The sequence below is a fragment of the Somniosus microcephalus genome, chromosome 10, assembly GCF_052327205.1.
Source record: "Somniosus microcephalus isolate GS21.2 chromosome 10, FLI_Smic_1.0, whole genome shotgun sequence".
Classification (NCBI taxonomy): Eukaryota; Metazoa; Chordata; class Chondrichthyes; order Squaliformes; family Somniosidae; genus Somniosus; species Somniosus microcephalus.
In genome coordinates, this window is record NC_140996.1 from 123051184 (window position 1) to 123067434 (window position 16251).

Sequence of the window (16251 nt, forward strand, 5' to 3'; positions counted from 1 at the left end):
TTATAAGAATAGCCAAAATATTTGTACAGTAGATAGATACTAGACCATCTCATGAATCTGGTCGATAAAATTGGAGTTGGTTGAAGGAGAGGAAATTGTTCAGCGGATCCTGTACAATTCCACAAGGGCTGTGGGAAGGTAAAACCAGCAAAGCTAAAAAATTATTTCCAGGTGATTTGAACCAGGAAAATCAGTCAGGTATGTGGTGGGGCCGGAATGGCTGGTAGAAGTCCTGTCTAAACCCACACTGGTAGCAAAACCATCTGGGGGGAAATCCAGCCCTAAAATGTTTATTTTTAGCTTTGTTTTTTCAAATTCTCAGCTAGATTGACAGTGTAGTTAAGTGCCAGAGACTCAGCCAGATGGCTAAAGCATCAGCATTAATGGAAACCACAAGAAATTTCCCATATAGGAGACTAAAGTGTATTTGAGGAACTCAGTATGGTGAAAATTGTGGTAATCTTGATCTGGGAAGAGGCACAATTTTAGTTCTAAGTGATCAGAAACGGACACGTTAATTTCAAATAGCAAGAACAGTGGGACATGCAGCAGTGCTAACTTGCACTTGGTAGCATGCCGGAAGAGTATTACTTTTCTTCGAGGGTGAGACGAGATAGAACAAAGAAAATGGACAAAAATATGACTCTTTAACTTAGCATTAATGTTTTTCTTTTGAGTTTCCGCAAACATACTTGTTTCCTTCTGTCTAGTTCAGATCGAATTCTACTCGCTTGCTCCTTCGGATGACATAAGGTTGTATTTCCAGCTATTACGGTATCTTCAGAGACTTCGATTTGCTCTATAAATGCACAACAGCATGGATTATGCTTCACAAATGCAAGATATAAACATATTAATTAATTTCCATCATACCTGCAGTGCATTAAGCTGAATGTTTGAAATTCTATTCTAAAATTTGATTTTAAAATACCAAATTTCTAAAACGCTAACGTTACAGATCTTTAGATTTAAAAATTAGTTTGGATGACAGTGCAGTCTACAAAAGGGAATACAAATTTAACATTGCTTACGACACTTACGTTTATTGGCATGAACTAGCACTGACTGCATTTCTGGATGCTCTTCGCTTACATCCCTGCTGGCTGTGGATTTGGTTGAAGTTCTTTGCTCACTTTTTTCACTAGTGATAGAACCAGACTCAATGGTCATATCTTTGTTTACATCCTTTGGTTCAGGTTTTGATGTACAATGGTTCCTTTGCGTCCTTATCTTGGTAAATAGTTTCTTTAAGGCTGCCTTAGATGGGCTTGCAGAAGGGTGACTAGATACTACCAACAGTGGAACTTCACAGTAGCAAAAAAATGGTAAAATTAGTTGCAATGTGCAAACATTTGCTAAACCATTCTACTCATTGTTTAATTTACCTTACTGAAAATGTTACAAAAATATCCTAAAAATTTGATGATCTAGAGAACAAAACATGAATACAAACATATGGATGATGATGCAAACATGTAGTACATTAGTGGCACTATACAACATGCTGTACTATACAACATGAGAACGACAATTTTATTTATAGGGTTAAAGAAATGCCTTCAGACCCAATAAGCCCATCCCTTTTTGACTGATCAAACCTACCCTATCTGCCTTCTCATCAGATCACTGAATCCCTTCTACCTCCAGAAATACATCCAGTTGCCTCTTGAACCCATTTGCTATATTTGCTTCAACAGACATCCCTGGCAATGTATTCCAAAACATTTCACCCTCTGCGCAGTGAAAATACACAATTTAATTTCTTAACCCTGCTTATGTTCCCTGCATTGAACCCTATGACAGTGAATGAAAATAGATTTCTCATGGAGTCTCCTGCATTGTTAAAATGGCTAGAAAAATAGTGGGCAAATTTGCTTAAATTCCTGATATGCATGTCTCGCCACCATGAACACCAGTTCATAAAATCTACCTCAACATTGAGAAGAAAATATTGCCATGATTTTGCATGTAAATGGTGGCACACATGCGTAGGAATGAAATAGCAGGATCTGCTCATTTGCACCAGTTCATTCGGACCTGAAGCCAATCTGAAACTAACGACTTAACACAAACATTCCAACCTGTACCCCAACAAGACCTGGTTTGTAAATCTTAAGAACAAAATTAAGGTCCAAACTGGGAAACCAGAGAAAGGTCAAAATGGACACAATTTCCAAATAGCTTCTTAAAATGGGGCATCAACAGATAATCCTTTATTGCATTAAACACAAATGGGTCATGAAAGCCAAGTGTCCAAACAAGAACCCAAACAAACTGGGGGAGAAATTTAGTTGTTAGCGCCTTAAGAGGGCGATAAGTGGGGCGCGAAGCGGCTAGCGCCCGGGCGCGGCAAGACCTGCGCCTCTCGCGAAATTGAGCGGACATTTAGCGGTGGCGCAAAACTGCAACGCCCGCTCAGCTGCGCGCGCAGATCCTTACGTCATTTCATGGTGCAACGCCCTTGGGGCGCCCCGAACCGGAACTTCAGCGGCGCCCCCCTTCTTTCCGCCTGGTGCTCCCAGCGACTGGTACGGTTCCCAGTCGCTGTGGGGTTGGGGGGGCACTATTTAAAGGGGGCTCTTCCTGGCTTCTTAGTGGTAGCCATTTTTGGACCACTCCTTCTGTGTGAGAGACAGAGAGATTTGCAGAGAGACAAAGGGAGAGAGCTTTCTGCATTGAGTCAGCGCTCGCAGAGGTACTTCTGGTTTCAGCCCAGAACTTTGCAGTTGCAAGCCAAATCGACCCTCCCCCTTTAAGAGGTGACCAGCGCCAGCGTGTCTGCCTGCAATTGCTAACTGGCCGCACCTGCGCTGCGCCCGCCCTCGGTGGTAGCGCCTCGCCTCTCCGGCTTAGCGCTTCAGGACAGTCATGCAGCTCCTGCTTTAGCGCACCAAGCACCTCTTGGGGCGAAGCAAGTCAATTTCGCTGAAGGTGGCGATAATTTGCGGCGGGCGCTGAATTTAGCGCACGTTCAACTATAACGCCCCAAACATGGCGATACTGAATTTCTAGGCCACTAGGTTTTATACCACTGTCTAATAGATGCTCCAAAACATACAGGACATAGAACTATGAACTTAGTAGTACAGTATTGCATAAACTTTTTCCATTGTGTTATAAACTCTGTTGATGGATGTTTGGTGGGGATTAATTTGAGTCATCAATGGTTCCCCCATTCCCTCCCTCACCCCAACATATTGGCTTCTTGCACAAATCCCTTCATGGCCACTCTGGTCCTGCTCACTGAAATACTTTACTAATGTCTCCCCCCACAGCCCTTGCTTCACACCTTCAAAAGCCTTCTCAAACCAATTTCTTTCACCCAGCCTTTGTGTACCTACCCTACTACTTCTCTCACATTCCGGTTCAGGTGAATGCCCCTGCTGCACCACACACCCCCAACCACCCCCCTGGATGAAATAACTTGGATTGAAGCATTTTGCTACATTAAAAAGGAGCTTTAAGTGTGAGTAGTAATCTAAATGAATGACCACCGGCAGTCTAACCAGAGCAGACTAATCACATGCTGCAACTGTTGTACAATGGACAGTCAAGAATTGCCTGCGTCCAGGTGCAAATATCTGACGCCAGTGTAAGGTTCGCAAAATTCTACAGATTCCCCCAAACCAAGAAGAGGAGAGACTTTTGGGCTGTTTAAAAGAATATTGGGCCAAAAGGGGCTTAAAGTCAAAACCCCAGGATTTTGGCTATTTTAAAAGGGCATGTCTAGGCCTGTGGAAGGCTGCAACAAAGGAGTTGGGGTGGGCCCCTGTAAAACAAACAGTTTGAGTATTGGCATAGGCCAGATTGTCTGGGAATGTTCTGGACTGTCTCAGGCATTCATACATAATGACAATAGGCCTACAGAAGGACAGTTCCCACCAAAGATACAGAGCCATCAAGAATATGAATAATACAGTACATGCCACTGATCAACAAAAGGGACCCTGACCCCAGCAGGAGAAGACAAAACTCACTAATTGGACAAAAGTTTAAACAGCCATTAAACACTAATTTAAGTTTCGATGAACCATCCCGAAACTAGTTTACACCAACTTAAGTCAATTAAAAGTAGATGGGACCAGCCCGGAACTCATTAAAGAATTTAAAACGATTAAAGTTAACAAGCCCGCCAAAATTAACAATGGGCCAGAGAAGATTTGGCAGGCAGATAAGCAAGGCTTCAAATGGTATAATTGAGGCCTGCTTTTACACAGTCAGTCATTCGGACAGTCAGTGAATTTGAAGGTACAGTTCATACAGACAGAGGCACAAGCTCATTCGAAAGACATCAGCCTCGGGACAATCAAGAGTCCAACTTAGTTAGTGTAGTGGGATTGGGAGGGGTGAAGTATTTTGTCTATTGTTATTCTCCCTCGTATATTCTGAAGTGTTCCCCCCTTTTAGAGTGATAAGATTATTGTGTTGTGTATATTTTCTTGTCTCAAATAAAAACCAAAGTTCTTGTATCAAATTCAGTTGTTTTCTGCAATTTCATTACAACCCCCAAATAAGTCCAGGTCTAGAACCAAGGGAGTGGGAGCGATTCGAACCGCTCAGGAGTCGGAGGCAAAGCTGACCACACACACCACCCCTTACAGAAAATGGTGACCGCGGCAGGACTTTGGCAAAAGGGATGTAATGCAATAGACTCTGTGTTTGACGAAAGAACGAAGATGGAAGAGGATTTCCTCTTATGTGTTTGAGAAGGTGAATATCACCAAGAAATGGGTGACCAGTCTGCTGCGCGCTGAGCATCCCATGGACGCTGCAGCCAAATGGACTGAGAGCAAGGATCATAAGAAGTCGGTAGAGAAGGCCATCTGGTTGGTCTGCGCCCTACGACAGATTCAGCTTTTAGATCAGTACATTAAAGTGTTAACAGAAGAGCTGCAGGAGGCAGCCAAACTGTCTCAAGCAAGAGCTATAGCGGGGGAGGGATTACTGCAGGAATTACAGGCCCAAAGTCAGGAGAAGTTACAGCTAGCAGAGAAACACAGGAACAGACATGAGTATTTTCGGTGTCAAGTCACCGAGGCTAAAAGCAATGAGTTAGTGTTGAAAGAAGAGAACACTCGCCTAACCAGACAGTTAAAAGAACAGAAGGAAAAGTTCAGAGACGTGCAGGCAGCTTATAAGGTAGCAAGCACTAGGGATTTTGAAGCGGGAGATCACGGCCCCTGCCAAAAGCAGATCGACAGTTTAAAACTTGCTCTGTCCAGGGCAAAAGGCATGGTATGCCTAGTAAGCCCGGGTAGACCTGGAAGTAGAAGGAGAAACTGTTCAGACATCACCTGTGGCGCTGGGGAACAACCTGGTTGGGCAGCAGGAGGGACAAGCAATCTGTAGGGAGGGCAGGGAGGAGTGCACACCACCACTGTGGCGCCGGGTTTTGACTCGGTTTGGCAGCAGAGAGAAGTGGGCAAACAAATGCAGGAAAGGTCGGAGCCGGGGCCAATGTGCCCGGCTCGGCAGCAGAAGTTTGGCCCACCCGGGGGTGGTGGGGGCCAGGGGCCCCTTGAAAGCCAATTAGTGATTCCCCACGGGACCCAACAACTTAGGGCTATGGTAAGCCACCTGAACAAACTCACCCAAAAGGGAGACCCCTCAGTCCACTTCATGGAAGTGGAACAAGCAGCAGGCATCAATGAGTGTGACAGCTCAGAGATGGCCAAGATGCTTCTGTTCACCTTGGATGGCAAGCTGTACCAGTCCCCCTTTGCTGAGAGGAAGAAGGGACAGGGCGGGTACGCTGCCATCCGGTAGCAAGTTCTGGAGGCGATGGGGATGAACGATGGTAGTCCTTTCTCCCGGGTGGAGAAGACTACCCAGTTAGCAGGGGAGACCCCACAGGCTTTCGCAGACAGGCTGTGGCCTGTGTATAAGAGTGCCTGTAATGGGGATCTCGACCGGACTAATTTGAACCAGGGCAAGCTGGCCCACTGGCTCTGGAGACTGGTGGCAAACAGCTTACCACGGATCAGAGCCAAGGCCGAGCTGTGGTTTGACCCAAAGGGCCCCCAGGTCACCGAGGAGACCGTGGTCAGACAACTGACCCTGGCTTACTGCAACGGTAGAGGGGCAGAAGAACCACAAACGAAAGGAAAGGTTCACGAGTTAAAACCAAGCCAAAGTAAGAAAGAATGGCACCAGGAAGGGGGTAACCCTTCCGATACAAGGCGTAACTGCTTCGGGTGCGGGAAAAGTTTCATTGGAGAAGGGATTGAAGAAATCCTTGGAAAGATAATGTGGGGAAAAACTCCCCAGCTCCTGCCCCAAAGACAGAAACACCGACCTCTCCCCCCACAGTTGATTCGTTAGTAGCTGCACTTCGAGTTTTGTTGGCTGGCCCAGGGAGGGTAGCCACAGCCACGGGTGCTTTAACTCCATCTGCCCCACCTAACACAGACTTATGACTAGAGCCAACGCAGCCTGTCTATCTGTGTCCCCTTGAGTACAATGTATGGAAGAGACCGCTTGTTAAGATGGCGGTGGAAAAGGTGAAAGGGACCTATCTGTGGGCAGATTGTCTGGGAATGTTCTGGACTGTCTCAGGCATTCATACATAATGACAATAGGCCTACGGAAGGACAGTTCCCGCCAAAGATACAGAGCCATCAAGAATATGAATAATACAGTATATGCCACTGATCAACAAAAGGGACCCTGACCCCAGCAGGAGAAGACAAAACTCACTAATCGGACAAAAGTTTAAACAGCCATTAAACACTAATTTAAATTTCGACAAACCATCCCGAAACTAGTTTACCCCAACTTAAGTCAATTAAAAGTAGATGGGACCAGCCCAGAACTCGTTAAAGAATTTAAAACTATTAAAGTTAACAAGCCCGCCAAAATTAACAATGGGCCAGAGAAGATTTGGCGGGCAGATAAGCAAGGCTTCAAATGGTATAATTGAGGCCTGCTTTTACACAGTCAGTCATTTGGACAGTCAGTGAATTTGAAGGTACAGTTCATACAGACAGAGGCACAGCTCATTCGAAAGACATCAGCCTCGGGACAATCAAGCGACGGAAGGACAACAGAAGGAGAACGGAAAGGAATCGCGGCAACCAAGGGCCCCAAGGAACAAACAACCAACGATATTACCAACAACCAACAACTTTGGTTTATCCGGAGGTTAACTGTCCGGAATGCTCGAGCCACCGGCAAAAATCAGGAGCCGTTTCGTTAGGTTTTTTTTCTTTTTGTTGCTTTTTTTTCCCCCAGTCAGGCTCTGCAAGGTCTCGCTGAAGCTGTTGCTAAGCTACAGAGACGCTTGCAAGGTACGGCCGACTGTTTAGAAGCTGTTGGCAACAGGGTTTGTTGCCAGATACGGAGCTCAAAATCTCCGTATGTTTCAACATTAGCGCTGGTTTGTCCGGCAGTTTTGATGGGACGGCAACAGCTCGGTCCCGTCGGTGCCGGATAGCACAAAGTTTCCTGTAATACTGGGCCATCGCGACCAACAAGAAACCAACTCAGAAGAAACCGAAGATCTGCAAGTTTTTCCACTCTACAAACTATTCCTGCGTTTGGTGAGCATTGTCCCTGATCCTTTAGAGTCCAACTTAGTTAGTGTAGTGGGATTGGGAGGGGTGAAGTATTTTGTCTATTGTTATTCTCCCTCGTATATTCTGAAGTGTTCCCCCCTTTTAGAGTGATAAGATTATTGTGTTGTGTATATTTTCTTGTCTCAAATAAAAACCAAAGTTCTTGTATCAAATTCAGTTGTTTTCTGCAATTTCATTACAACCCCCAAATAAGTCCAGGTCTAGAACCAAGGGAGTGGGAGCGATTCGAACTGCTCAGGAGTCAGAGGCAAAGCTGACCACACACACCACCCCTTACACCAGCAAATGAGAAGAAATCTTCCCTGCAAGGTAATAGAATCCTGCTTCAGTTTATGACCATGATGTCCAAGAACCAGGTTTGCAAAGCCAATAAGAAGTTACCAATACAATTTTCACTGGCTTCTTTACTTGCATTATCTGAATTCTACATGCGATCAGCAGGAAGAAGAAACACAAACAGAAACCTTTATGTGCAGGAAAAGGAGACACTGTCCAGCCACCAGGTTGACAAAATCATAGTCCTTGAACATAAACCGATTATTTTCCAGAGAGGCAAACAGGTCCATCTCATGACACCCTGAACTCCTGCAAATGTCCTGAGTTAGCTCCAGGTGAATTACATGGTGCAACAGCATCTGCCACTACGTTGTCTACCTGGCTAAATGCTAAACTGAAAGAGTAAGGCCTAGATTTCTCTTGCTGAAACCACCCATTCTTGGGCAGTAGAGAGGCAGCGTGCAGTAAAATGAGGCAGAAGCCTTCCACCAATGACTGCCACAAATTTCTGTCCAACGACACCGAGCTACCCACAGGAGGCACACTTCAGATGCCTGCAGATGAAGCTTGGGGGTGTGTCTGTGTCATCCACAGGATTTCCCAGACTTTCTGCCCTTATCACCCTCAGAAAACACTGCCATTATTAAAGGCGACAGTGTTCAGTCCAGTAGTGTCCCAGAGAATCAGCACGGTCACATGTGGTAGAGATCCTGGAACACTATCTTGGCTCAAAGTGACTTCATAGAATTTTACAGCACAGAAGGCCATTCGGCCCATTGTGTCTGTGCCGGCCGAAAGAGAGCTATCCAGCCTAATCCCACTTTCCAGCTCTTGGTCTGTAGCCTTGTAGGTTACAGTACATCAAGTGCACATCTAAGTACTTCTTAAATACAATGAGGGTTTCTGCCTCTACCACCCTTTCAAGTAGAGAGTTCCAGACCCCCACCACCCTCGGTGAAAAAAAGTTCTCAACTCCCCTCTAATCCTTTTAGCAATTACTTTAAATCTATGCCCCCTGGTTATTGACCTCTCTGCTAAGGGAAATAGGTCCTTCCTATCCACTCTATCTGGGCCCCTCATAATTTTATACACCTCAATTAAGTCTCCCCTCCTCTGTTCCAAAGAAAACAATCCAAGCCTAGAATCACAGAATGGTTACAGCACAGAAGGAGGCCATTCAGCCCATGCCAGCTCTCTGCAAGAGCACTTCAGCTAGTCCCAGTCTCCCGCCCTTTCCCCGCAACTGTGAAATTTTTTTTTCCCTTCAGGTGCTTATCCAATTCCCTTTTGAAAGCCACAATTGAATCTGCCTCCACCACCCTCTCAAGCAGTGCATTCCAGATCATAGCCACTCACTGCATAAAAAAGTTTTTCCTCATGTCGCCTTTGGTTCTGCCAATCACCTTAAATCTGTGTCCTCTGGTTCTCCATCCTTCTGCCAATGGGAACAGTTTCTCTCCATCTACTCTGTCTAGACTCATGATTTTGAACACCTTAATCAAATCTCCTCTCAATGTTCTCTGCTCTAAAGAGAACAACCCCAACTTTTCCAGTCTATCCACGTACCATCCCTGGAACCAGTCTTGTAAATCTTTTCTGCACCTTCTTGAAGGCAGTTACATCCTTCCTAAAGTGCGGTGCCCAGAATTAGACACAATACTCCAGTCGAGGTCGGACCAGTGTTTTATAAAATTCCATAACTTCCTTGCTTTTGTAATCTAAGCCTCTATTTATAAAGCCCAGGATCTCGTATGTTTTTAAACCACTTTCTCAACCTATCCAATCTTTCCGCATAGCTAAAATTCTCCAGTCCTGGCAACATCCTCGTAAATCTCCTCTGTACCCTCTTCTAGTGCAATCACATCTTTCCTGTAATGTGGTGACCAGAACTGTACGCAGTACTCTAGCTGTGGCCTAACTAGTCGCGCTCTCTCTTCCCCCGTCGCTCTCTCTCTTCCCCCCAGTCGCGCTCTCTCTTCCCCCCAGTCGCGCTCTCTCTTCCCCCCAGTCGCGCTCTCTCTTCCCCCCCAGTCGCGCTCTCTCTTCCCCCCAGTCGCGCTCTCTCTTCCCCCCAGTCGCGCTCTCTCTCTCTCTCTCTCTCTCTCTCTTCCAACAACAACATCCCCTCAAAAATCCCTCGGCACCGCCGGGCACTTCAGCTAGTTTATTATGTATTCCCTTGCCTGGTTAGCCCTTCCCAAATGCATTATCTCAGACTTCTCCGGATTGAATTCCATTTGCCACTTTTCTGCCCAGTCTATTGATATCTTCCCGTAGTCTACAGCTTTCTTCCTCACTATCAACCACACGGCCAATTTCTGTATCATCTGCAAACTTCTTAATCATGCACCCATCATTGAAGTCTAAATCATCCAATACATGGAGTTTCATAAGGCGCTTGATAAAGTATCACAACAAATTTACTCAGAAAAATAGAAGCACATAGGATTAAAGGGATAGAGGTAACTTGGGTACATAATTGGCTAAGGGATAGGAGGCAGAGAGTAGTGGCGAACGAATGTTTTTCTATCAAATGACCTGGAAATGGGTATAGCAAGTACAATTTTGAAGTTTGCGAATGATACAAAACTTGGCAACTTCATAGTGAGAGGATAGTAGCAGACTTCAGGAGAACATACAGACTGGTGAAGTGGGCAGGCACATAACAGATGCAATTTAATGCAGAGAAGTGTGAAGTGATGCATTTTGGGAGGAACATCATGGTGAGGCAGTATAATCTAAATTGTACGATCTTAAGGGGTGTGCAAGAGCAGAGGGACCTGGGGGTGCATATTCACAAATCTTTGAAGGCAACAGGGCAAGTTGATAAGGCAGTTAAGAAAGCATATGGAGCACTTGTCATTGAATACAAAAATAAGGAAGTCATGCTTAACATTTACAAATCACTGGTTAAGCCTCAGCTGGAGTATTGTGTACAATTCTGGGCACCACACTTTAGGAAGGATGTCCAAGGCATTGGAGAGGGTACAAAGGAGGTTCATCACAATACCAGGGATGAGGGACTTCAGATTATGTGGAGATTGCAGAAGCTGGGATTGTTCTCCTTAGAGCAGAGAAGGTTAAGGGCAGACTCAATAGAGGTATTCAAAATTATGGGGTTTGATAGAGCGAATAGGCAGAAACTGTTTCCTCTGGCTAGTAGGTCAGTAACCAGAGGGGCTAGTAGGTCAGTAACCAGAAGTCATAGATTTAAAATAATTGGTAAGAAGTACTAGAGGGGAAAATGAGAGGAAGTTTTTACACAGAGGGTTGTCAAGATCTGGAATGCACTACCTGAAAGGGTGACGGAAGCAGGTTCCATAGGAACCTTCAAAAGGCAACTGGACGTGCTTGAAGAAGAATAATTTGCAGGGTTATGGGGAAAAAGCTGGGGTGTGGGACTAAATTGAACAGCTCTTTCAAAGAGCTGGTAGAGGCATGACAGGCCGAATGGCCTCCTTCTGTGCTGTAAGATTCTATGATTCTAATACATAAAAGCTGAAAAACATCAATTGGAAAGGCATTTGCTGAATTTTATAGGCAACTTAAAAGTTCTTTTTGGGAAAACAATAGACTTCTCTTGTGATTTCATTGTTCGTGTCCTCATTGTTCTTGCCTTTAAAGGACAAGGAGGAGAGGATATCAGCCAAGAGCACATGCACAAAGGCACCTGACCTGCAGATATCCATACCACAGGTGTGCAGACCAAGGAGGTCTGATCTGGGTTTAGAGGATGTTTAAAAAAGCTGCATTCTCTCTCTCCTCCGATACAGTAACTGAGATATGCAAGCTGTTGGAACATGACTTCTTGCAGTCTCTTTTTTCCACAAGCACAACCTAGTCAGTGGCCGTGAAGGTGACACGTTGCACTAAATTTTTATGCATCTAGATATTGCCAAGCTTCCTCTGGTGATGTAGTCACATCAGTCAATCAGCAGTACACTACATGGTTGCTGATGCCCTCTTCAGGCACACTCCTGATTCCATTAACTTTCCCATGAGGGCAAGCAATCAACTTCTTTCAAGTGACTGAATTTCTCCAAGAGATGCGACCTGACAAAGGCTCTATCTGAAAGTTCCAATTTCATGGCAAGACACCTGTATTGCTCAAAGTAGTGTGTTAGAATGGCCTAAAGGAGACCAGAGGTATCCACTTCACCAAGACATGATTCCTTTCTGTCATCTGAGGACAGAGGCCAAAAACAGGTATAATGACCCATTGAGTACTATATGAATAATAGTTGAGCAGACCAAGTCCTATTTCCGTTGACTAGATAGGAAGGGGCGGGGGAACTACAGTAGAGTCGAGCAATGGTTTTCAAGAATTATACAGGACCCTAACCTCTTACCCCTATGCGACACTGTCTCAGAATCAAGAGGTTGAGGTTTGCAGCTGTGAGTGCATCAATGGTGCTCTCTAGCACATTGGTGGCACTCATCTCAGTGCTGCTTATAACATTGTAGGACCTGCCTATTGGGCCCAAACCAGAAGCTCCCTTGTACTGCATTGGAGATGGCTGCATTAATTCAGACTCTCATGGTCATGAGAAATGGCAACCACAGCTTGCAGTCCAATAGTGCTGGGCATTGGCTGTTGGCTAATTGGTCTGAGAGAACAGGCCAAATAGTACTAATTAAGTGCTGAAAGCCCCGAGCTAGGGTGCTCTTCGGGGCATCTTTGGAAGCAGTCATTTCTCCCAGGTTCTCACACCAGACATGTTGATGTTGCAGAGATCTCTTGGACCGCCACATTCATCAGCGTGTTCATGTCATGCAATCTCATCATCATGGTTAGCCAACCTATCCACAATCTGTAACACAAGAGACCATCTCCACTACCTGCACATGAGATCTATGCTCCTAAATCGTGGATCTTTTAAAGATTTGACCCCTGACAACTTGCTCCTTGGATTTCTCAACCAAAGACAGTCGCTTCTGTCTCATCTGGGAGAGACAGCAGTTTCCTCAGAATTTTCACCCAGCTTCTCCTGCTCACAGGTGCTCCGAATTGCGAAGCGCCACAAGTTGCAGGCCTATTTGCGTCATACAGCCATCAATGTTCCTGGTGCGCAGCCCATTCAAAATACTGCGCATGTGCGGTTTTTCCTATTAAGTACCAGTGAGTCAGCTGCACGGGAGCTGCAGAGTGCTGCGCAGCAAAGGGAATGTAGTCCGCCATTAACTTTGCAAAAACGTCATCTTGCCCTCAACTTCCCTGTGATTTTCATGAAGTTGCTACATTTGCACGTTAATTGTCCATTAAACACGCCAGAGAACGTCAAGTCTAGTAATTAACAGCACAAATACCCTTTTAATGATGTGATAATTGTTAATAACTGCCAATCAACCTCTCTTGCCCAGAAAGTGAACAATTAGTGTGGAGTCCCATTCCTTCAGGTTCTGAATTGTTGTTGGAGATTTTAAAAACATCAATTTCTTACTTTTCCTTTCCGTCTCTTTTTTTCTCCCTAATCTAATCTTTCTTTTCCTCTGTTTATTTCTCCTTCTGTATCCGATTTGGCATTGAATTCACCCATTCTAATTCACCCTCCTTCTCAGTCATTAGCAGTTTCTTTCTCAATACTTAAATCACATTGGTTAAGGAGATACACTTTGTCCCGTTGATCACCAAGGTCCCAGATGCCCTGTTGCCCTCACTGTGCCATTATCATCTCGCACTTCCAGCAACTGTGTGTGCAACATTTTTAGAATGTAAACATCCATGAACAAGTCTAACTGACAGGGCAGGCCACAAGATACTCCGCTCCAGCAAAATCTGTGCCATTATTTCAAAATAGCTAATGGTTCGCCTGATCCAAATACACTACATTCTACAAAGGAGAATATTCACATTTCATGGATTCTGTTACCTTGGGTTTTACTAAAGTGCGGTATCTCCAGCTCTTCCTGGCCGTCCTTTGCACGTTGTTCCTCCTTTTGAAATCCCTCTGGTTCTACAGAAAGGTCTAAATCTTCATCCTGCGTTCCAACAGATGGGGCTGGTAAAGGCTCAGGCTCAAGACGCAATATCATGTCACCTCTGATCTCTGGGGGAAAATAAAGGAAATGATTAGAAAGCATGTTAGTAACTGGACACTAAAAACTTGTTGCAGTCTGCACTCAATGGGTACAAGGCTCAGAAGTGAGAGCCTTGATGTCCCTTGCGTAAGAAAGTACTTGAACGACTAAAATGTGTTGAAGTGGAAAAACAAAACTGAAAGATCCTTATGACTAAAACATCTGCAACATTTTGACTAGCAAAAAACCCCCACAACGTATAGAAAAATAGCCCTACACATGAAAAGCTTCCAAGATAGAACAGATTTATGAATTTGTAACTACACCTAGAAATATGATCCATAATAATCTTGAACACATGTAACACAATTAAAAACTGAATTTATTAAACAGCCATTACATCCCATGAGGTTAGACAAAATGAAGTGTGATGTCCCATGGGGTAGTTATGTTATAGTGTGTGCCAAGATGACTTTGGACAGCAGCAGTAGCTTTCTAAGCAAATACTGAAAGATAGTTCATATCAGCACACATTGGATAACCCAGAAGATTCTGTTGTAGTGCAAGCCAAGAAAAAAAATTAGAGAACTCCAGTGATACACAAGCCTACTTTGTAGGAATTCTGTTCACACTGGTCTTAATTGCGAATTTAAAAAACATGTTTCATATAATCTTTGACCAGGCTATTTGTAAAATATCATCAATACAAGATTGCACTACTGAAATAATTAATTCAAGGAAAGTAACAGATATTTTGATCTAATCATCCATCAAAACAAAATGGCTGGGGCGGGGGAAGGGAAAACAAAAATGTTGCTCTTTGAACCCATGCAATTTAGAAGCAAATCTTCATACACAATTAGCTGTTTGCTCTTACAATATAAAACAACAACTTGAATGGAGTAAAACATCCCAAGGTGCTTCACAGAAGTATTACAAGACAAATAATTTGACACTGAGCCACATAAGGAGAAATATGGGCAGATGACCAAAAGCTTGGTCAAAAAGGTAGGTTTTAAGGAGCGTCTTAAGGAGGAAAGAGAGGTAGAGAGGTTTATGCAGGGAATTCCAAAGCTTAGGGTCTAAGCAACAGAAGGCACAGCCACCAATGGTTGAGCGATTATAATCAGGGATGTTCAAGAGGGCAGAATTAGAGGAGTGCAGATATCTCCCGGGGGGGGGGGGGGGGGGGGGGGCGGGGAGCGGTTGTGGGGCTGAAGGAGATTGCAGAGATAGGGAGGGGCAAGGCCACGGAGGGATTTGAAAACAAGGATGAGAATTTTGAAATTGGGGTGTTGCTTAACCAGGAGCCAATGTAGGTCAGCGAGCACAGGGGTGACGGGCGATTGGGACTTGGTGCGAGTTAGGACACAGGCAGCAGTTTTGGGTGACTACAAGTTTACGTAGGGTAGAACGTGGGAGGCCAGCTAGGAGTGCGTTGGAATAGTCAAGTCTAGAGGTAACAAAGGCACAGATGAGGGTTTCAGCAGCAGGTGAGCTGAGGCAGGGGCAGAGACGGGCGATGTTACGGAGGTGGAAATAGGCGGTCTTAGTTACGCCACGGATATGTGGTCGGAAGCTCATTTCAGGGTCAAATATGACACCAAGGTTGCGAACAGTGTGGTTCAGCCTCAAACAGATGTTAGGGAGAGGGATGGAGTCAGTGGCTAGGGAACGGAGTTTGTGGCGGGGACATAAAACAATGGCTTCGGTCTTCCCAATATTTAATTGGAGAAAATTTCTGCTCATCCAGAACTGGAGCAGTCTGACAATTTAGAGACCGTGAAGGGGTCGAGAGAAGTGGTCCTGAGGTAGAGCTGGGTATCATCAGCCTACATGTGGAAACTGACGCTGTGTTTTCGGATAATGTCGCCAAGGGGCAGCATGTAGATGAGAAATAGGAGGGGGCCAAGGATAGATCCTTGGGGGACACCAGAGGTAACGATGCGGGAGTGGGAAGAGAAGCCATTGTAGGCGATTCTCTGGCTACGATTAGATAAATAAGAATGGAACCAGGCGAGTGCAGTCCCATCCAGCTGGACGATGGTGGAGAGCTGTTGCAGAAGGGTGGCGTGGTCAACCATGTCAAAGGCTGTAGACAAGTCAAGAAGGACGAGGAGGGATATTTTAACCTTTGTCAATAGTCACAAAGGATGTAATTTGTGACTTTGAGGAGAGCCGTTACGGTACTGTGGCGGGTGGAAGCCTGATTGGAGAGATTCAAACATGGAGTTGCAGGAAAGATGGGCACTGATTTGGGAGGTGACATCATGTTCAAGGACTTTGGATACATTTGATAAAACCATTTAGAAATGGAAGTCTGCATACTTCTGTACAGCCTGCCAGCTCAACATACTCTCAGTCTTTATACTAGTAAATAAAT

The 16251-nt window shown here is 44.9% G+C and overlaps 1 protein-coding gene across 4 annotated transcripts in view; it reads right to left on the minus strand.

Annotated features, from left to right (window-relative positions):
• Positions 1-16251, minus strand: part of cep295 (centrosomal protein 295) — a 168204-nt gene that overhangs the window by 115660 nt on the left and 36293 nt on the right. For all 4 annotated transcript variants that reach the window (XR_015079724.1, XM_085998787.1, XM_085998786.1 and 1 more), the window contains exons 9-11: positions 13721-13897; positions 1041-1304; positions 693-799 (exon numbers count right to left, since the gene is read on the minus strand). Coding sequence is in view for 3 of the 4 variants with exons in the window: in XM_085998787.1 (XP_085854913.1) it covers positions 693-799; positions 1041-1304; positions 13721-13897 (548 nt within the window). In the remaining variant the exon portion in view is untranslated. The remainder of the gene's footprint in view (positions 1-692; positions 800-1040; positions 1305-13720; positions 13898-16251) is intronic.